Source organism: Uranotaenia lowii, chromosome 2 (assembly GCF_029784155.1).
Source record: "Uranotaenia lowii strain MFRU-FL chromosome 2, ASM2978415v1, whole genome shotgun sequence".
Taxonomy (NCBI): domain Eukaryota; kingdom Metazoa; phylum Arthropoda; class Insecta; order Diptera; family Culicidae; genus Uranotaenia; species Uranotaenia lowii.
Window position 1 is genome coordinate 388,806,724 of NC_073692.1, and position 23,962 is coordinate 388,830,685.

The following is a 23,962-nucleotide window of genomic DNA, read 5'->3' on the forward strand; positions in this document are numbered from 1 at the left end:
GACACAATTATCCCATTAATTATTGTGATCATATCATTTAGATATAATTAGTTTGAATTCGCAGGACCAAACGGTTCTACAATAAGTCTTCTTAAATTTGGATTGTAAAATTGAACACATTGTAATGAAAAATATCTCAAAAATTATAAATTGGAAAATGAATTTTAAATATATAAAACTAAAAATCTCACCTTATCAATTTCCTAATCCCCCGTTTAAATTCCCCTACGGTCATCGAAGCGTTGGAATTGAAGCCATCAACTTTTAACTCTGAATCTAATTATTTTTTCTTTCTCTATGATGGATTCTAAAAAATATGAAAATAATTTGTTCTTAAAAGCTGTTATTCATGCAAATCTGTTTAATAGTTTTTCAGCACTCAGTCCGAATACTATTCAGCTGAAGATGTCAATGCACTGGTCACTGTTCAGTTCATTGTTTATTCTTGTAGATTCTCAAAGCACTACCCTCCTCCTCCCCCCCCCCCCCCCGCACTTTTAAAATCACTACAATTCTAGTCAATAAATTCTTGACAGGCTAGTTGTATTTTTCAATGCAAAATTATTATTATTATTATTATTAAGTTTATTAGAGACACTTTACCACTCCTGGGATATTCGTGTGTTTTAAAATTGACTTACAAAGATGTACTTACAAACTAAATTAGTTCAAACAATTTTGCCTCTTTTACAAATTTTATCAGATTTTTTTCTCTCATCGATCATTGATCAAAATTTCGTAAATAGTTCCTGTACAATGCAAAATGTACGCTCATTATTGCATCCAAAAATCTTGTACCTACCAGTACCACATGCTTCAGCAATAGAATGTACAAAAAACACCCGTCAAAATTTCCCCTTTCAAATCTTTAATGCTCATCAAGCTTTGATTTGCTATCCAGTACACGTGAGCTCTGGATGGTCGTTTCTAATGCCCAGCCCATGGTGATGGTGAAAACAACCCCGCCAAAGGAAACGAAAAACGGTTGGCAAAATGGGTGCCATGACTTTTGATTCGTGTGAATAAAAACGAAAGTTGTATGGGAGGGTCCCTTTTCATAGGTGGGAGGGGCTCAAAACTATTACTAAAACCTTACCATGGTCCAAACACATAACTGAACCAAATTTCAGGCTGATCGGTTAAGCGGTGTGGATTTGTATAAGGTGCATACAAACATATATAGTCCAACTCATCTTTATATATTAGATAAGAGCTTAACTTTTGAAAAAACAAGGAACAATTTATAAAATAAGTAGGGGAGAGTGGGGTATCGTGGGCCATGGGGAAACGTGGGCCACTTTTAATATCTCAGATGTGTGCTGAGATAAAAATCTCAAACCAACTGTCATCGTCGTCGCTTTGCGTGAGCATATATTCCTATATGTTGTCTACTGAAATACGCATCATATGCTTCTTTTATTTATCAAGCTAATAAAAAGTTAGAAAAATTTACTTACATAATTAAAAAAATACCCGCGATGGGGAACCTAAAGTGCATAACAAAAATATGCTCATACGCTTATGATCTTAGTATTGTCATGATCTTTCACGTGGAAAAGGAATTTTTGATGAAACATCAATAAGTCACACAAACGCAACCAATTTGCAAATCATAGCTGGTGGGGAATCGTGGGCCACACATTTTGGATCACCTATATTTTTATGTTTTATACACATTCAGAACTTAAAATACGTAGATAGGTATCTGTAGAGTTTTCTTATGCCAAATGAAGAGTTATGAAAAATATTTGTCCATCCTATATAAGAAATTTTGCCAAAACATTCGCGAGCCAGGATTTGGTATCTATGCGATCATACACAGCTCTCTTTTTTATTTCATCATCTGAAATTGCTTTAAAATAACAAAATGAATTAGGAAATCACAGTTTTGGGTCAACTCATAAACTTTGCATGTTATTTGGTCAATTTGGATTTGGTGGCCCACGATTCCCCACCATTTTTCAAAATCCAAAAAATATTACTTTTTTTCAAACAGTCAGAATTTGGGGAAAATAACTTATTAAAATTTTTAAAAAAATACCTTATGATACCTTGAAAATGTAGAAAACCATACCATTTTTTATTTTCATTTTATCTTTTATAATAAAGAAGTTATGGAACAACGATAAAAAGTGGCCCATGATTCCCCACTCTCCCATATATGTTTTCCCGTGTAAAATACGGGAATTTTGAAAATATTTTAAACCAAAATACATCTTGGATGTTTTTCAATGCACAATTTATTTATTTATATACATAGTATACCGTCTCACGACATAACTTGACGAACATAATTCCTATAATTCACTCGGTCCATGGCAACCGTTCTCCAATTCCTCGGGCACCCCACGTTCGCCAGATCCCGCTCCACTTGGTCTAACCACCTCGCTCGTTGCGCGTTGCGTTTCAATGCACAAGTGAAAATGATTTTCAGCTTTCATCAAAGTTGAGAAAAAGATCCAAATTTTCAGTACCAAACACTTAACTAAACAAACCTTCCTTTTGTGATGTTAACAATAGTTATGTCTATTAAATTAAAAAAAGGTTTATTTATTTTTTTAAATCGTTGTATCTGGAACAAGATTGTCTAGAATTTTTTTTTGTCATTTTCCGGGAATTTGCCTCTTTTTGGTGTTCTTCTCTGTAACCTGAATCGTTGAAGAAATAAAGGATAATGAATAGATTCATAATAATTTTTTGTTGTTCATGTAGGTTAGATACTTCATCAGTTATCATTGATCGATTTAACTCTAAACTGATTAGTTTTAAACATTACTAAACGTCACAAAACTAGAAGTGATTAACGAAATCTGACAAAAAATCGAGTTAAGGATGCAAAAATCTTTCCAAACCACTTTGCTATGTTTTAATTTTTCCCTTATGAATTAAAATTATCTCGTTATCAGTGGACTATTTTTTTCAACAACAAGGCAATCTATCAAGCTAAACATTCGGAAGATCTTTCCGTGATTTTTGACCAACACTGCTGGATTGAACAATCCACACCAATTATATCGCCGATACTGCTTTCAGCTCATCCACTCAGTAGTATTGATATTTTAAGTTAGAGTTCAGTTAAAGGACTTGCTATCTGAATCTGAAAGTTTGGCTATTTCAATTGCAATTGATCAAGACTCTTCACTAAAAAATAGTATTAACTATCAGAATTAACTCTTCATCATAATTTGTTTTATTATAAATCGAAATCATTTAAAAAACTTGGATTTATAAGTACGTACCTGAAGAAAAAAAAGATTTTTCATTGAAAATTTGTAACTATTTCATTCGTTTCAGTACAATTAAAATTGAAAATTTTGTATGATAACTTTAAAATCAAGAGCACATTGATTGAAACTAAGTTCCAGAAGCTTCATATTTCAGAAACTGATTCTGATTATCTTATTTTCAACTAAATTTATATTTATAGTGTTTACTTTTTCTATTCAGAAATTAAAAAATCAGAACCAGAAGTTTCAACGAGAATTGTGTTTCAAAAATAAAAATAATCGTACGAAGTTATCAAATCACGATTCAATAAAATACTCCAATAAAGGATTTAATCACTCTGAGTTATGTTTTTTGTTTAGTTAATTGGCCTTATTTATGAAAAGTGAAATACTTCAGAAAAATAAAAAAATATCAGAGTTTTACAATCAGTATGGAGTTCATAGCATTTATTAACTAACACTCATCTCAAATGTTTGCTTTTTCAAACGAAAAATGAGAAACATTATTATTTGGTTTTGAGCTGATGTTCAGAAGCTCAGGAAAAAACAAGTAGATAACTTGAAGAGATTTATTGTAAATTTTCATCTCTCAAAAACGTGTGTATTCGGCCGGAACAAATTTAAAAACCATTTTTTTTTTGTCACTTGGATTGGGAAAATCTCGAGGAGGGGATATTAAAAAAATAATACCAAAAAAAAAAAACTGGAATTAATTGCACGAAAACTTGTATGCAACAAAATTACATACTATATTACATAAAACCTATTATTCAAATAATTTCGAATAATATTAAATTTTTTCGAAAAATTCAATGAAATCGAGAATACAAAAAGGGATAAAGCTCCCATTTTCCTCAACTTGTTCATTGCTCTTGTAATTTTCAGATATTTGATAAATTCTTCGAAATTTCTATAAAATACTTTAAACTTTATTTATTCCCCCCTTCGGGTTTTTTGGAAATTTCGAAGAAGGGAGTGGGGTGGGGGTGTGACAAAAGAAAAAAGTTGTATTTGTTCCGGCCTTATTTTTATTTGAAAAATGACATTTATAACGAGAAATTCTTTGAAAAGCTTTTAAAATGACAGTTTTAAACTACCAGATATAAAATTACGACAATTTTCTTTTAATCAACATTTTTTCGCAGTGTATGTTAAAGATTCGCTGGTTGTAGTATTAAAGGATGTAGAAGTTGTGTAGAAGGATATTTGAATGAGTATACGAGGAAATTTGTTAAAAGCCTTCATTATAGTGGCCAAATGGCCAAATTTGAGCCAAATCGGACCACGAGAAGGGGTCAATCAACGAGCCTGAAGTTTGTATGGGATTTTGGACATTTTGTTCGGGAGAAACATGAAAATCCAAAACATCGAGATTGATGGAGTTTAGGTCGAAAAGTCGATACCCTGTTGGCCAGGTTTGGCCACCCAACAATAGTGTGGTGGGTGCTTAACATAACTTAAATGTTATAAATTTTATGATAAAACCCCCAATTTTCCAAAATTTGTTCCAGCGAGATTAGAGATGAAGTATGGCGAATGTATGTGTTTTTTGGCTTATATTTCTTAGCGGTTCTTAATGTGCTTATATGTTTCAAAAGTGTGTTAAAGTGTGTTAAAAACTACATCCGAAAAATTTGAATTGAATTGGTAGAGATGTACCCGAATAGTGGTATTCGGCGAACGGCCGATTACCGAATATTGAACTTTTCAAAATTCTGTTGAGTTTTTAATGGAAATTAAAAAGCAACCATTTCATTTTTCTTATACTTCCTCCATCTTAACACTCCTTTTGAATTTGAATTGATTATTTTCAACCAGATGTATAATTCATCAGATCTTTTTTAAGTAGAAGTCTCTTTGATTTTCAAAATGTCACCAATAGTTAGAGGGACAGATAAATTGCTGCTTATTTTATATTGAATCAGATGAATGTCGAATGTGTAGTAAGATTTCTTTAGAATAGTTGCCAAAAAAGCGATTATCTCTAACTTTAAGAATATCATGTATTTATAAAACTAATCCACACGACCAGGTCTGGACGATTTTTTGAAAAAAATGTAAAAAAAGAGCATATTTCAACAGAATCTAGGCATTATTCTCAAACATGCAAGAGGAAAAAGAAAATAAACTTCTAAAAATTGAATGTAAAATCTAAAAATTTTCAAAGAAAAATTTGAGTATTTATTTGATTCAGCGAATAATCTGAAAAAACCCGGGTAAAATCCGGAAAATTTCAAATAATATCTGGCCATCCCGGTCAGATTTGACTTTACCCGAATTTCTAGAATGAACGATAATCAAAGTATAAATCTATCTACAGTGAAATATACAAGGAAACACCTAAGATCTTTTACTAAAACCATGAGTTTTTGATACTTTTGTAGCTTTTTTAATATTATTTGTGGATATTTTATAAATTATTCAACATTAGTTGAAAAATTTGACAAGTCTGTTAGTGTATAAAATTTGAATAATAAGTATTCGGCCTACTCGGCCGAATACTTGGCTCAACTATTCGGTGAGCCGAATATTCGTCTTAACGGTTTTTTGGCGGTACTCGATGCCAAATATTCGGCCAACCGAATATTAGGAACATCTCTAGAATTGGGAAATTGTTGCTCAACGATAAAGTTTTTCGTACGACAAAAGTTGTTTGTAATCATAATCTACAGGAAAAATTGGGTTTTAGAGGGTTACCCAATTATTAATTTTTACAGATCCACCACTGATTTTAGTACCAACTCTCAACCTGCACCATTTGTCCCACCGAGAAAATGGGACTAACTGCAAAACCGGAAGTCAGAAGCAATAAGGAAGAAATAAAACGGCAGCATAGGGTATCGTCACCAACAACTTCACCACTTTATGGGAGAAACGTTTTACGACTATCAGCATGGATTTTCCTCCCATGTTGTTGATGGGGGAGCAGCGTTGTAGGTAAAATTCAACAGACATCGTCGACGACGTCATCGTCAGCATGTCTGTCTGTTAGTGTGGCTTTGCGTGCGCTCGTAATCTATCGCCAAAATCACAAACGAAAACGGGAAAACTGAACCGATTTTGCTCCGTATTCCTACCTACTACCGCGAAACCCGGCATCCTGATTTTATTTTTTCTGTTGTTACGTTGTTTTTTTTGTGCCCCGTTCACAAGATCCCGGGGAACGACGACGAGAACAGCACGTAATGGCAATTCATGGCAAGTAGTTACGATTTTATTATTTGTATTGTCGACAGCGCCAGCAGGATTATGGGTACCTTCACAGAAGTTTTGCTGCGATTGGGAAGCAAACGTAATGCGTTCGGAATTAGTCATGATCTGCCAGAGCGCCATCAATGGATGTTCGATTTTTGGTAGTCACCCTTCGATGAAAGAAGGTGGAAGGGGCAGCGGAAGTTCCGATTTACGTGAAGGTAATAAAGAGATGTTTGTTTGGGGTCGTTTTTTGATACAAAACGGAACTTGAAGCCGAACCGAATTCAAGTGGATTTGAAATCATTAAAAATAGACATGAGAGATTAAAAGGCATGTTGAGAAATTTGAGAAGATATGAAAAAATCAAATTAGATTTTTTAAGTAGTTGACGATTTTCCAAATCGTCATTTTGAGATTTCGACAAGTTGTTTGCACTCAGTTTGGCAGAAATTTGCCAAATCGTATTCAAATAAATTTAAAAAATCAACAATTTGTTTTTAATTTGTTAAGACTGCGATCTGCAATTTTTTTTTTTCAAAAAGATATGAAGAAAATAAGAACAAGGGATCAAGTATCCCCATTCATCCTTATATGTGGATTTTAATTGCATGACATGAAACGAAAACATATAAGAAAAACAAAAAAAATCTCCAAACAAAATTTTACATTTTCGCATACGAATCTTCAAACATCAAAACCCGCGTAGCTTAATTTCATTTAAAAAATCTGATGAAAAAATTACACGTTTATTTGGATCAGAAAGAAAAAAAATTAGCATCCGTTGTTTTGAGAACCTTTTCATCTTAGTTAAAAATACAGGAATGATTCAGGAACTAATAAAAATTTGTGGCTACTTACGGCATTGTCCGGATGAAAGATGTAGCTTGCAGGTGAATTGTCAACGATAACGATTTTCTGTAAATCTCGCCCCAGCTTGTTCAGATCCTTCACATAGTTGCCCATGTGATAGACGCACGATTCCCGGAACAGTCGCGCCCGGAACACGTTCCACCTGAAAAAAAGAAGGGAAACGAAACAAATTAACAAGTGCGGTCGCGAGACTGTTGATTACATTTGGACCGTTTGGCACTCCATCTTCCCAAATCAGAAAGACAGTCGTCGCTGTCGTCGGGGTTTGATTGCCCAAATTCGATCAACTCTTGGTCTGTCAGTATACTTACTGGTCTAACAGGTCCGCCACCGGATCGGCATATTTGGCGAGCGATGCCGTGAACAGGACGCACTCGTACAGCTCCCCCATCTTCCGCAGGAATTCGTCCACGTGTGGTCGCTTCAGGACGTACACCTGATGCACGGTTCCGTCTATTTCAACTGGCACTATGAAATCGGCGTTTGGAATTGGCTGCAAAGATTGAAAGAGACAGAAAGAGAGAGAGTGAGAAATCACACACAAATTAGTGTCCATCATCAATTGGCGGGGATAAACCTTTCACCGGGCATACATAATCGATCCATCATAACAGGGATGAACGCTTGGCTGGGAAAAAGTCGCAAAGCTACATTGGCAAAGTCAGTTGTCGATGACATAAAGAATGGGGGGATGATGGCCACCATAGACATATGTATAGAGAGGCCAGCTTTCATTGACCAGTCGTCCTCGTCGTCATCGCAAAACAGTTGCAGCATCGACTGACCCCGACTGGCAACAGGACCAGGGACACTGTCAGTGTGTGGTAATGGGAGATAATTGTATTAAGCAATTATGATGCCATTGTTGTTTGGTTACGGTTATGGACACCACACGTAAGTTTATGTAGCTTGTTGTGGTATGAAGTGCACACGATGTCTCCGACTCTATCACACGACCGAACCGACCCTCAAACCAAAGCAAAAGTTACATTAAAAACAGGCTGTCGGATTGACCAGACAGACACGATAGCTCCCGTTTGTTTTCACCACCGAATCTCATTTGATTGTTTTCGAATTGAGTTGGTTCTTCTTGATACATCGAATTATTACACACGCAAAAAAATTTAGAAATTAATTTCACAGTTTTTATCACGTAAACTAAGCCTCTGGTGCATCACCTCGTTTTAAAAGGGTTTCGTAGTAATTACTTCACTTCTACGTAACTAGCTTATGAATTTCACGTTAAGTCTAAGTGAAAGCATCTTTTGCATTTTTTTTTGTTTTTTTATTCGACTGGTGGTAAATACTTGTTACTTGTTAGAAAAAGGAATTGTCGTAGTCAGCGACTATTTTCATTACTTACTTTTTCTCTTGTTTGCTCTGGTCAAATTTGATCAAAATTTTGCTAAAATCCGACTTTGAAAAGTTTTGTGTGTAGAGCTGGTTTTGAATTAATATAAAAACATTTTTCGTGGCTGAATAGCACATGCATCATTTGGCTTTATTTGCCTCATGAGTTTTCAAGTTATGCGAAAAAGTATATTAAAAAGATTCCCTCTTTCTCTCGTGTCCCCTTTGAAAGAAGTGGTAGATGCTTTGTAGGAGTATTAGACTGAGTCGATTTGAGGTCATTTTTGAATTTCTTAAGCCCTGGGGTCTTAAAAGCTTCGTCGTGGTCTAGAACTCATCCATGATTTTTTGTAGAATTTTTAAGTAACGTTTGCATGAGTAAATTTGAACATTTAGGTTTGTATGGGAAAATTGATTATTTTGTACTGAAAAAGCAACATCATTTTTGTTTCGTCTGTGAAGCCGAGGCCGGTTAATGGTTTTTGTACCAATTTATAAAATTCCTTAAGGAAATCTTCCGCTGAGCAACTTTGTCGAAGACCGCAACTTCGTATTTTATTAGACAAAAAAGTTATTTGGTGTTGAATGAGGATATATCTTTTCGCATTGATAAACAATAAATTCAATTGACATCCCTGCAGGGTGCTTAGCGAGGTATTGCGTGATCACTTTCCATGCAACACTTCGCGAGGCTCAAGCAGTGATGTCAATGGAATATATTGTTAATCAACGCGAAGAGATATACCCCTGTTAAACAGCTAATAACTTTTTTTTCTAAATAAGATACGAAGTTATGGTCTTCGACAAAGTTGTTCAGCGGAAAATTTCCTTTAGAAAGTTTATAAATTGGCACAAAAACCATCAGCTGGCTAGGCTTCACAGACGAAACAAACAAGATGTTAATTTTTCAGTACTAAATAATCAATTTTCCCATACAAACCTAAAAGTTCAAATTTACTCATGTAAACGTTACTTAAAAATTCTACAAAAAATAATGGATGAGTTCTAGACCACGACAAAGCTTTTAAGACCCCAGGGTTTGAGAAATTCAAAAATGACCCCAAATCGACTCAGTCTAATGAGTATAGCAGAAATTGTATGAAAGCCTTTTTTCCTTTGTATCTCCCCTCTGATTAGATACAGGGGTGTCAAATCATCATAGAAATATTTCTCGTACCCTAATATCTTCCCATGGAAAATTAATTTTCCATTGCTTGATTAGGTATAGTGATCCAAACAAAAAGGAATTGGAGCTCTCCCTCAACAAACAGTACTAGACAAATTTCCGGTATCCAATAACCCTCCTACGCCAAATTTCTTTCAAATAAGTAATTTGAATTATCCTACAAATATTTCTAGTACTCAAGTACCCTCCCATTCCAAATTTGATTCCATTTGCTTGATGAGCTCTTGAGTTATGTAAAAATGTATAAGAGCACCCCTCTCCCGTTTCAATTTCCCCTTAGCAAGAATGGGGGGCGGGGGGTTGGATAACGAACTATCAAAGAATTATTTCTTGTTATCAAATATTGAATATCCCATTCCAAATTTCGCAACAAAAAGAGAGCTCATCTCCCCTCTCCCTCTTCCGTAAACTTCCATCACAAAATTTTATTTTGTTTTCTCTATTTCTCGAAAACCAAATATTCTTTAGTTAACGTTGAACACTCAAAATGTAGATCTCCGAACGTTCTTTATCACTTAACTGATAACTCTATTTTTCTGCATTTGGCGCATTCGCCCTATTCAAAATTCACTACCGAAATATTTCTCGTACCCAAATACGCTCCTACGCCGAGTCCCAAATTCTGCAGGTGAATTTTTTGTCATGCGTGCCCCCTTTTACAATAATTGGAGTGGTTTTTCAATACTACAAATTATCTAACTATGTCAAAACTCATTAAACCAATTTTGATGAATATCAATCGAAAATGTTTTGATTATTTTTATGCTTAATGTTTGTTGTATATGGGAACCACTCTTTACAAAAAAAAAAAAAGAAGGGATCTTTACAAAAATACAGTAGTTTTTCGATTTTATCACTGTTCGATTTTATCACTGTTCGATTTTATCAATACTCGCCAAATTCACGCTCGATTTTATCACGGTTATTGTTTCGATTTAATCACGCTTTTTAAGAAATCGTTCAGAAACCATTTCCAGGACCTTAACTTTCGTTCAAAAGCGTACACAGCAAAAATTATTTCCTGTAAAATTACGCAAATGTCCTGTAACAAAAAGGAGCAGGACATTTACTGTAATTTTACAGGTAAAAAAAAAAATTACGTGACATTTAATTTTTGTGTACAACTTTTTTACAGGACATTTGTTGTAATAATAAATTAATCTTCGTTAACTTTTAAGGAAAACAATTTAAAATTACAGGTTTTGTTAATTACAGGTTGATTTATTTTAAAGGTTGCAGTTTCAGTGACACGTAATAGTCAAAAAAAATTTCTATGTAGAGCGTCTTTGTTCATGATATTTTTTATGGTTTATGTTATGGTATATAGGTATTCAATAATATAAAGATAAAGATGTGGATGAATTTAATCGTTTTGGAAAAGAAATAAGTGTCTCTGATTTCTTTGTTTTATTTCTTTATTTGAAAGGGTGGCGTGCGCAATCCTGATTGGACAGCCTCTAGTATTGTCTAAATGTATAATTTTGGAAGATCAAAATGAAATTCTGCTAGCTTTGCCTTGAAATATGTTAAACTTAGTCCTTAGACTTCTGTTTTTCTACACATAAAAAACAGAGGATTATCTGTCCATAAAGCAAATTTCGAGAAACACATTTTAAAAGTCTAGGTTGAGCGAATTTTAAAAACATTTTTCGAAAAGGTAAACTTCTTAGTTAATCAAATGTGTGAAGATTAAAATTTTGAAATTTGAAATTTGCAGATGAATGTTTTTGATGCATTTTTCTTTGAACTCTTTTCAAAATCGACATAAGAAATAACGACTGTTAAATTTCCATAAAAACTATATGATTCACTTGAATTAGATGTAGACTATCAAATTGATATTCTACATGGTTTTATTTGAAGGATGAATCTTAAAATTGCTATAGAGAAGAATAATTTCAACTGAAATCGATCCTTTGTGTTTAGTAATCATTGATAATTACATCTTATGATAACATGAAAACATCATAAATTATTGATTAAAGACAATAAAAATACTTTTTTCCACTTTCATTTTTAGTTTCGCCAAGTTCACGGTTTCGCCATATTAACGGTGAATGTCTTTTTGACCGTGATAAAATCGAAAAACTATAGTAATACAATATATTATCTCATCAAATGAAAAAAAAAACCAACATAATGAATCATTTAATTGTGATGAAATATGTTAGTCAGATAGTGTGAAATATTATGTTATTTTCGTATGGGAGCCCCCCCTCTCCCAAGTCGGATGGCTTTGAAACTATTATAGAAACCATCCCCGGTCCTGGAAACGGTCATAAATATACCAAATTTCACGTAGATCGTTCCAGTAGTTTCTGAGTCTATAGAGAACAGACCGACATTCATTTGTATATATACACCCAAAATTCAGCCTCTATGCACATCATGAGTAATCAATATCATACCGTAATTGGCGTAAAAAAAGAACGAGACCGGGGATGATTCGATTTGCGACCGCCGCTATTAACTTCCCAGCGCAATCGCATCTATCTATATAGAACCTATACGCCCATAGAAAAAGTTGCAAAAATCCAATGCTTATTTAGCAAATCTCTGTGCCGAAAATGCGCTGAAAAGGGTACGGTGCCAAAAATGATATGTTTGAAAAAGCATTACTGGCATAAGGACTAGAGCTCCCAAGCAAAACGATATCTGACCACTAGACCGCTGCAAAAAAATACTTTTTGCTCCCATGTGTAAAATTTGAGATGATTTTTATCCGGGTTCGCCCGGGTTTATTCTCATTCTCAATCTCAAATCCAACAAAAAAAAAACCATTTGTGTTGTAAATTTTTTTATGTGCCCAAAATGAAATTACTTGAGCAAGTTTCATAAAAATAGTCATGAAATGTTTTTTAAAAGCCTAGAATTGAATATAAAATCTGCTGATAAACTTTAATGAAAAAATTTGTTTTTTTTTCAAATTTTTTTGCTTCATTTTCGATAAGTTATTCCAAGGTTTTGGCCAAACTTGCCAGGATTTTGGTAGACAATTTTGAAATCAAATACCCGGATTCTGCCAGGTTTTTAGATAAAATAGCCCGGATTAGTCCAGCCCGAATATAAGCTAAAAAATTCTGGCAACCTTAGTATAGATAAATTGAAAATTATTTTTTTGAAGTACGGAACTTATCGATTAACAAATTCCTTTTATTGAATCAGATCATGTCGATATGTTGCTTATCAATAAAGACTGTAAAAATATGTGCTTTTCGTGCCGAAAAGTGTGCCGGTACTAGTCACGATCAACCATCCTTTGGTGGCACTTTCTGGATCGGAATTTATTTTTTTTAAATTAATATTTTCTGAATGATTGATTTATTGATTTTTTTCATAGCATCTACATACCGTTCATAATTGTATAGAAATTGGAAGCAAGCGCACTGTCAATTCGACTTTGAACTTCCATAACTTTGAACTCTGATGATATTTTTCGATCAATTTTTTTGCGTTAGATGGATCAACTATCACACTATTATAACACACAATTTGAGCTTTCTGGAATTTGTGTGGCCTGAGAAACAGTAATTCTACGAAAATCGGAATTTCAGACTTTTCTCAGTCAAACTGCAATATCTCTTAAACTATGCAACATTTTTTATTGAAATTTTGCAGAGTGATTGATGAAATATAAAGCTAGCATGTCTGAAGTTTTCGAAAAGTTCTGTCGATGAGATCAAAAGTTACGCGAGGTGCAATATTTCAGGCATCAACCTTGAAATGCGATTTCTATAGAATTTTGGACGAATGTTTCCATAGGAAAATTATATTCTCTGTTTAACAACCAGTTGATGTATTTCAACCGAAAAATCACAACAATATCGCGAGATTCTGATTTCAAAACACAAATGGATCATTTATTCCATTTTTTCTTTTCTTCATTGCTTTTGCCAGAACTTTTTTGTCTGATTGGTGAAGGAAACGATGTTGTTCTCATGAATCGTTCAAAATTCTATAGAAATTGCATTTCAAGGTTCATGCCTGAAGTATTGCACCTCGCGTAGCTTTGATCTCATCGATAGAATCTTTCGAAAATTTCAGACATGCTAGCTTCATATCTCAACAATCACTGTGCAAAATTTCAATAAAAATGTTGCGTAGTTTAAGAGATATTGCAGTTTGAATGAGAAAAGTCCAAAAAGTCCGATTTTCGTAGAATTATTGTTTCTCAGGCCAAACAAACTCCAGAAAACTCAAATTTTGTGTTATAATAGTGTGATAGTTGATCTATCTAACGCAAAAAATTTGATCAAAAAATTTCATCAGAGTAAAAAGTTATGGAAGTTCAAAGTCGAAGTGACAGTGCGCTTACTTCCAATTTCTATACAATTATGAACGGTACTGTACGTCTTCATCTACTACCTGATCCCAGCCTATTCCGGATCGAAGAAAGTCATCACACAGCGTAAAATTTGCCTTTTGGTAGGCCGGTTTTCGTTTTTAGTAGTGTTCTCACCTCGACACTCATCTGTGTAGCAAAGCTCATCTCATCACTATTTCGATTCCAGACCATTCCTAGAACTCGCTTTCATATCGAATCTACATTACTTAGAACTAGGTGCTTATCTGTATCGTTCGGCACCAGCTCTTCTAGATGTTCAAGAACAGTCAAACTCCAGTTTATTTATTTGGAGTCTTTGACTACTGTCATACAGACTTAATATTAAAACTAGCTTATGAATAAGATTACAAAACTATTAAAAATTAGTTAAAAACTAGTTTACATCACGGATTGCACTTTTAAACGTAGATTTAGATATATGAAAGTCAAATAAGTGCGAGACAACATTAAAAGCTTGACAACATCGGTATAAGGGGTGATTTTCTCCAAATACTGTTCTGCTTCTTGGCAACCAAAAAATCAACTGACTGCGTAGTTGTCGAGCTGGGGCGTAGAGGTTTAAACTCTGGAGCAGTTGAGGACAGTCAACAGCGTTGGTCAAAATATCGTAGATGAACATTCGTTGAAGATAGTTGTGCAGTGCGAATCCGTCTTTTCTGTGTACTGGCCTCAATTCCGTTGCCACTTCCTTCGCTTCTTCTTCATTGCCAAAACTTTTCAGGTAATCATCTATGTAGTGACGGTGGATTATAGCTTTGCTGCTTTTAGGAACTGTTCGCAGTGCTGTTGTGCGTTGATATTCATTACATACTGTAATCATGCCGGAGAGCACTTCGACTCAAACGTTGCGACATCTATCAAGTACACATTAGGCTCTGTGTGAGATCCGATCTCCAAAGGAAACACTGTGAGTTCTTATCTTCCTCTCTTATACGCACCTGATGAAACATCTCCTTGTTGTCTGAGGTTATGGCTATATTAAACAGGCAAAAGAAAGCTAATCAGGACCTTGAGTAGAACACAGTTTAACGAAATCCCGACCTTCGCAGCCGCATCCCACACTAAACGCACTTTCCCTGGTCTCTTCGGATTTCTAACGGCACTCACTGCGAAATACCGAACTCGCATGGATCTGCTTGCTGAAGTTCTTCGCTCGTAGCTCTGTGAGAATAACCCTTGGCTACATATTCGCATATTTGTCGATGTAGATTAACTCGCGTTGCGTTCCATCTTCCGTTAGAAACATTCAAATCGTTGTAAATTCATTGGATAGTTATCTGGCAGTTGCACACGTCATCACTGATCCACAGCAAACCTGTTTCAAATCGACCATTCACTCGTCGTTTAAAGAGCCTCAACAACTCTAACGCCCATCTCTTCTCGAGCGAATAACTGCTTTACTATTTCTGAAGTTCTAGATCCTTCGTGCAGTTGCAAACGTGAAAACTGTAACCATTCCCGGATTGTCTATTTTGGTTTCCATACACGGACAACCCTAGTTGTTTTTTCGCTGCAACGATTCCTGAGTTATTATTTTTCCAGCGGAAGAGCCAGCTCTGGATTATCAATCCCAATCAAAATAGTCGGCGTAGTGTTCCTGTAACCCGTCAAAGGAAGTCCCATCAAATAGGTGTAACGGTTGACCACTTCCTTCGCGTCAAAGCTCTGTCGTGGTAGATTAAATGTTGAGACCGGTTGGCCATTCATTATCTTGAACCACTTTTGCTGACTTTTACCAGATATATCGAAGTCAACTTTTATGGAGTTCTGTTCCAAACATAGAGTGTTTCATATACAATGCAGGGATTGTTTAAACAGTCCTCCTTCAACCATGGTTATTTAGGTCCGATCCTTCGTTAAGAAAGCCGTACGTTTCAACAACAGCTTGTGCACCTTGTGAACTGTAACTGGTATAATACGGAAAAGTGTTGCTCCATTAGCGATGGGCGTGATTCTCACATGCTGAACTTGCTGGTTATCCGATGAAACCTTCTTGGAATGTAACAATGCATAATGTCTATTTTGGCATCCATTAATGTTGCAGCGCAGCGGTTGGTTATACGACATGCCCGACGTTCGTGACCATACAAGCAAACCTGACAAAAATTCAAAGCTCGTACTCTCCTCCACCTTTCGTCAATAGGAAGATCATTGAAGGTTTCACCTTCTCTAAGGCGATGGCCTGGTTCTCCACAATCTTCAAAGAGCTTAACCGGTCGAAGTTGGCCGGAAAGGATTATAACCCGGAGCTCCGGAACTTTCCGCATTTTGTCCCAAAATCGAACTTTGCGGACAAATAAATACGTATCAAACTATTAAAATCAAACTTTAAATAATCTTAGGCTAATCTTAGAAACTACAAACTCACACTTTCTAAAGTTGCAATTATTTGACATTTGATTTCCGGTCGTTGTTTACCTTCGCTCTACTGTCTTCATCGACATCATTAAGAAAATCTAATCGTTTAACCAAACTACAATGATTACGGCAGGGTTGGCTGTTTGCCGACAGAATTCGTTTCTTGAAAGTTGGTTTTAATATCTGAAACCTATTCCCTTTGCTTATCATTGCGACAAATGGCATGGCAATCCAAACAAGATTGGCGTAATTCGTTTACTACTCTAATAATTTTATTTGACAGATTTACAAGAATTTTCAATATTGTTCAAAAGTAATTTCAGATTGTATCACCACAAAACAAAAAAAAGTTCTATAATCGTTATTTCACTCGGTGCTATTATTTAAAGCCATCGCATAACCTGTGTATTACGGTTAGCTCAGAAAAGGGCAGTAAGAGGACAGGTGTAACATTAATCTTATAATCACATCGGTATATTCCCACCACACACGAACCGAACAGAACTGGTAAACAGTAACTGACCGAGAACATATGCAATAGCCGGCAAGCAAGTAAAAAATAATAATAAAGAGAAAAAAAAACACTAGAAGCGAGGGAAAAATAGTGAGCGCAAAAATAGTTTTGGCGCGTCATGTCGCACTCAGGAACAGGATATAGTCCGCGATACTGGTTTGGGTGGGGGGTTGCATACATAAAAAATGAAGTGGAAGTACCCCACACAACATTTGGTCGTCGTTTGGTAGGTTGGTACATTTATCGTTTGTTTAGTAGGAAGAAAACAACAGTTCGCTAACCAAAAACAACCATAAGAGGTATACCAACATATGAGTAGTGTGCCGTGTATACCTCGGATCAAACTGCAAACGACAACGACTATTGCAGAGGGAAACCATACAATTAGCAACCGCGCCGCCCGCCATAAGTTCGTCGTTGACGGTTCGAACGCAAATGTCAAAGGTTTGCGTTTTCGTTGGTTACATCAGTTCATGTAATCTGGATATAAATCAGTCAGCAGAGAAAGGCGTTTGAGTGGGAAAAGGGGGATGGGGTTGTATAGACTTCCTGGAAAAGACTGCAACGGACGTCAGCTATGTCAGTCATTCGAGAATGCGAATGAGTTATGGTATAGATTAGAAGCGAATTGGAAAATACTCATGTAACCGAAAGTTACATTGTTCGTTTTTTTGTCTGTATTTAACTTTATCTTTGGTTATACTTTTACAGTATGACCCATAAAAATGCGAAAATCATGTAGATAAACATATTAAGAAACTATAACTCAATGTGTCTCGTTCTCAACTACTCTCTCTGCGGGCGAGATCTGAATCGGGAGCATACTTTCGCAATATATGCCACTGACATTGAAGTCCACGCCTCAGAGATGGAAACCTTCAGAGAATCGACACTTGGATGAGAGGATGCACACTATGCACAGGCGTTCGCTAGAACATACGCTCATATAAAAAAGTCGAGGGGGTTCAAACCCGGACTGTTCGGAGGCCAAAGATCCTTCGGTTGAAACTTCATATTCTCCTTCTACTCCAGCCAGGTTTTGGTTAGTTTCGATGTATGGTTCGAAAACTACATTCTCGAGTTCACCGAAGATTGCCCGAATCCACGGAAGCACCTGAATTTTCAAAATATCCATGCTGACTTCAGTAAAAACTTTTACTCCAGCTTTTATGAAAACAGGAAGCATCTTCAATTCATTCGAAGCAACCGCCCCAAATTCCATGACTCCGGAGGGATGCTTAGTAGTAAACATGAGTTTCACATTCTCTGAAACATGCCTCGCCTTTAGGAGTGAAAGTTACCGATTCGAACATGTTATTTGGATACCGGATCAATAGAAAAAAGTTTCTCGATTGGGAATCAGCTGCTTCTTCTTCAACTTAGACAGGAATAGCTTCGAGTGCTCAAGTCGTTCTGTTATCAAATGCGCTTTGCTCTTGCCTTTGATGGTGCATTTAAGGCATCTTTGATCAATCGTTGCATAAAAGAATTCGAGACATATTAACTTCCTTAGCCAGCCTCTGGGTTGATATTACTGCATTCCGGTCCAGTTACATCTTGACCAATTCTACCACTTTTACAGTGCGTGCAGACCATGGCCTTCCACTATCCTATTTCCTTGGATTTGGTCGATCATGGAGATAATGTTTTACGCGGTTAACAGTCGCTAGATGGCATCCTATAGCCGCCGGAATTTGCTTGGGAAATTTTTGGGCGAGAAACAAACTGGTCACTATCTCCTTCGTGTACATCTGGCCGATACAGCTTACACTGTACTACTGCATTATTAACGCCAATTGACAGATGAAGGTTAGAGCCAATACACCAAAAAAAAAAAAATCCTCAATAATTGTCAAAAACAGACCAAAACCTAATCCTATAAATTTTCGCATTTTTGTATGGATCATATTGTATATGAACAAAGAAAACAAACGAAATTGAAGATGGAGATGAAAATCACGTTGCAACACTAAAAATGGAAACAACTAATTAAATTCCGGAGGATTTTTTCCAATCTAATTTATAAGCTATTTTAACTTTTTCGGAAAATGCATACTGAGATAGCATTCTTCGATTATAAGATAATTTTTATATGATTCAAATTTCGAAAACCCTTCCCTCATTTTCCTAGCCCAAAGTTTCATAAAATAACAAATTTGCAACATATATGTACCACAGGGGAACAGCAGCTCTGGTACCAGTTACCGATTTTGTGAAATTTTGGTGTTCTCAACTCGAATCTTTTGTCAGATTTTATCCCGTCAGATTACCACTGATTTCCCACATTATTTTCGACTTTTTCTCGCAAAGTCTCACGAAATTCTCGATTCTTAACAAACAAAAAAATTATTCTCAAAAGCTCTATTCAAAGTTTTCCTACTTTTTATAAGTGATTTAATCATATATTTTTTACAAATCCTAAAATCAAAGCATATTTGAGAAGATTTCAATATTAACTATGACCAGCCCATACTCTGCTGATTTTTGCATCTCGCAATTCAAATCAAAGGGAACTTTAAGAAAAAGCTAAAGCAAAATGAGAAAATTAGCAAAGTTTTGAACGAAACGAAAATGGTAATTATGGGTAATTTGTATTTTTTATAAAGCAGTGATATTATAAAAAAAAGTAATTTACCATATATTATTTCCTTAAATGGCACATTTGGTATTATAAACGATTTAAAACAGCCGCAAATAAGTAATTTCAAGTCCCAAAGAAGGTATCACTTGAATCTAATATGCAATCATTATTTCATCAATTCGTAATTGATTTTGTCTATCGATGCTGGCGTTCGTGAATTGAAGACATTTGTATGCAAAAGCCTTGGCAGGTGATTTGCCATCAACCAAAAAAAAATCGATCGACTGATGCATCACCCAAAAAATCAATTTACGAACTTTAGTTCAAAAACCTCTTTGAACGTATTTTATAAACTTTATAGATTTTATCCATACAACTACAAAGAAACCTAAATTCACATTTTATAATCCTGAATATTGCATTTGAATATATTTGCTGAGCTTTTATTTTTTGCCGGAGGACAAATGTCGGAATCCGATCTGACCGAACTGAACCTCATAACATTTTTTTTGAAAAACTTTAGTTCAATGTACGAATCATCCCTACATGAGACAAAATTTATGAATATTAAGGACCGTAATCAAATAATTTTTTTTAACGATTTTTTGTCAATCATATTCGATCATCTCAGGATAATGGCGCTCAGTTCGACCTGCTCAAATCGAACCAAATATTCGTTGAAAAGTTCACTAAAGGCCATTATGTTAAATTCAAGTGTAAATTACAGTATAAGCCTCAAAACTCGTATCTGTGCTATACATTAATTGAAAGTTCATTCATTCAAAGTAATTCTTTTTTTCTGACATTCAAAGATTTATCGATTCAAGAAATCACATCTAAAGTGAAAACGAATCTCTAATTTCATTTCATATGCAGATATCGACCTGTAATCGGAGTTCCAATTTTAATTACATATGTGTAACTTGTTATTTCAATTATGTGCTTAATAAGTTGATGTACGAATTTTTAGCTAAGACATTCCTAAACTTAACAAAAAAAAGTCTCATATTTCTACTAGCTAGTTTTCGGTTACAACTGGACCGATTTTTATGATTTTTGAGTTGCTCGAAGTTTCGAGTTTAATTTTTTAAAACATGGTTTGAGTGTGAGTTTCACAATTTTTCAGTTATCCTTGAGGATTGAGGTGCTGGAGCGACAAAGCATTGCTTTGGTTTGCTCCTTCTGACGCGATATAACTGCTCTCATTTACCTTCCATTGAAAACGCTCAAATCTGACATAGGGGAAAAGTTCATATACCGCCCCATGTGACTATTACGCGCCACCCTTGTTTTGAAGAATCTGAAACATTTTAAGCCTGCAAAATATTACCAATTTGTTTTAAATGCCATGATTAATCGTGGCAAGTATGAATTTTTCCTTAAAGTGCCCCTGTGTCGTGATAATTTTACAATTTAGGTTTTTCTTTATTTCGATCTAAATTTTCAAACACTTTCAATAAGGTGTCACCAAGCAGAGAAAAATGAATAAGACAATATTTTCTGACACATCGATAGAGGAGAGTCTAAACTATGATTTTATGCTAAAAAATCATACTGAACTCGCTAAGGTATGCTTTTTTTTATGGGTATGTTCTATCACGGCCCATGCGGGAGAAGTAGGCTTTGTTGCGGTGATCACGGGTGTGTTCTTCTCAGCAGCAAAATTAAAAATAGAGAAAATTTTCGAAAATTAACGTTAAAAGTGAAGTGAATCGAATTGTGTGGACCTGAATTTTCCGGATTGGATAACGTACCTGCATTGAAATATGGCCGGAAGAGCTTTCCGGAGAAGCTTAATTCAAAATCATGGCAGATTCGGCGGCAGTTAATTGCTTACAAGTTTCCTCTGGATGTATCACAGTCCCATTTGGCGCAGTAATGGTCGTTTTATGGTGAGATCTGTCCATTTAATTTAGGTTCATTTCGAAGAAGTGTTGAATACTTTTGTAAGTTTAACCTACATCACCTTGCCTTATTCATCAATCTTATCTGCCAAGTAGGATTTTCCAACAAAACGAATAACCTTTCCCTTTCCTGTCTGAAACAGCATCTTTATATTTAGGGTCGAGTTTTCTGCACCAGAAAAGTTCATTCAGCTGTTCAGACTATCCCTATATGATTGCATTGACTTGCCACGGTGTACATTATGGTACCACACTGATTTCTAATAACAACACTTGAAATGAGTATTGAATCCAGGTACTCATTTTGGCATCTTGTGTTGGAGTTGATTATTAGTTGTACCTCGTGGATCAGCCAATGCTACATAGATGTGTATAGTCACCCTAAGCTATGCTATGTTCTATCACGGCCCATGCGCTCGTTATAACGCGCCAATCGTAGCAGGCTGAAAATAGCTGGAAATACGATTTGTGACATAGGGGAGGGGGGGAGGTATGCTCATCGTTACGTAACGATTTTTTCCTTAATTTTTTTGTGTAATCGCAGCTTTTTTGATGTCTTGCAATTTTTGCAGAATGATAAGCAAACCAAAATGAGCTTAAAATGTGATTGAAACTGGTTTGAAAACCTCCTTCTTTAAAGATTCTGTGATAGACTCGTTAAAATGTGTTTTGGATATCCGTCAAATAGCCGTTGGAAAACCGAAAATTTGGTACATTCACCCCCAAGAACTCAATCCAACCTTAAGACTGAAATTTTACTATTTTTTCACAATTGATTCAGAAAATGCAATTTTGGTTATTCCGATGAATATTAGGTACTAAGTGGAGTATATTTTGCATAACTAGTTTTGCTCCTTGAACATAATAAACTAAACAAAGTAGATATTCAGTTAACAAGCACAGAACAACTCGTAATAAAATAATCATTTTATTTTATCAGAGAGTTATCATCATTGAGTACTAAACAGCTATTTGGATAGACATTTATTCCGTTTTGATGATCGTTAAAAAAATTAATGTTGAAATGTTTTCTTACCTTAGAAAATCAGTATTTAAAAACATGAGAAGATGGGAGAGGGGGGGGGGGGTGTTATTATAATCGTTACGTAATTTTCATAGTGGGGTACGTCGAAGCGTAACGATTTATGACATACGGGGGGGGGGGGGGGGGGGAGGGGATCAAAAAAGTGCATTTTTTGCGTTACGTTATTGATGGATGCCGCCTTAGTATTAGTGTGTTTTCGGCCTTCCGCTGCTTTTGGGTGTGTTCGGCTTCTAGACGCATATTTGTAACAAGGTTTTGTTTTGTGTCTTTGAATATGGTTTTTAAAAATCGTGTGTTTAAAGGAACTTAATGAATTTAAGTAATAAAAAATCATAAGCGATTGTAGAAAACACTTTCCTTCAACAAGTGCACTCGTTTTTTACACAAAATGTACGCAAAATACATAGCAAATCAGTGATTTGCTTAAGTGGGGCATAATAGAGCATTTTCCCCTACTGATCTCTTTGGAAAGTGCAGGAAGCACGACACATCTGATTCCAGGGTGTTTTGTAGCATGACAAGTTGAAAATCCAATTGCAATATTGTTGTTTTTGAGATATGATATGAATATGTTTATTTGGTTTCTTTCAGATATATGCAATGTGGTTGTGCTGGGAGGACAATTTCAGTTTTTGGGAAAGTTTTTAATGCCGTTTCGGCTTATAATCTTATACCGATAATTCTACCTTCAAGGAAGTCAAAATACGTTCAAACATAAATGAAGTTTTTGTTAAAAACATTTTATGCATTTTAAATGAAAACTGTGATACGACTTTAATCTATCGGTGAACCAAACTTTAGGGGTTCAAAGCTGAAGCAAATCTATATATATAAAAATGGATTTCTGTCTGTCTGTCTGTCTGTCTGTCTGTCTGTCTGTCTGTTCCCTATAGACTCAGAAACTACCGAACCGATTTGCGTGAAACTTGGTAGGTGGGGGTATTGGAGGCAGGGGAAGGTTCCTATTATGGTTTGAGACCCCTCCCTCTCTCTCGAAGGAGGGGAGGGGCATGGGACGGTATTTTTATATGAAAAATATTTCAATGATCATTTGAGGCCGCTCCCTCCCTGCATTTGAAAGGGGGAGGGGCCTCTTTCATATTTTTTTACATAACTCAAAAACTTATAAAGCAAATGGAACCAAATTTGGCATGGGAAGGTATTTGGATACGAATAATATTTCAATGATTATTTGAGACCCCTCCCTCTTTCCAGTAGGGAGATATAAAGGAGGGAGGGGCCCTCTTTTTAATTTTTTAATATCTCAAAAACTAATCAAGCAAACGGAACCAAATTTGGCATGGGCGGATGTTTGGGAATGCGACATGTTCTAATGATTGTTTGAGACCCCTTGAATCTTCCAGCGGGGAGAAAGGAAAGAGGGAGG

At 35.5% G+C, this 23,962-nt stretch overlaps 1 protein-coding gene across 6 annotated transcripts in view; it reads right to left on the reverse strand.

The window, feature by feature from the left end:
- Positions 1-23,962, reverse strand: part of LOC129748946 (phosphatase Herzog) — a 192,873-nt gene that overhangs the window by 19,631 nt on the left and 149,280 nt on the right. For all 6 annotated transcript variants that reach the window (XM_055743760.1, XM_055743761.1, XM_055743758.1 and 3 more), the window contains exons 4-5: positions 7,604-7,785; positions 7,281-7,434 (exon numbers count right to left, since the gene is read on the reverse strand). In XM_055743760.1, coding sequence (XP_055599735.1) covers positions 7,281-7,434; positions 7,604-7,785 — 336 coding nt within the window. The remainder of the gene's footprint in view (positions 1-7,280; positions 7,435-7,603; positions 7,786-23,962) is intronic.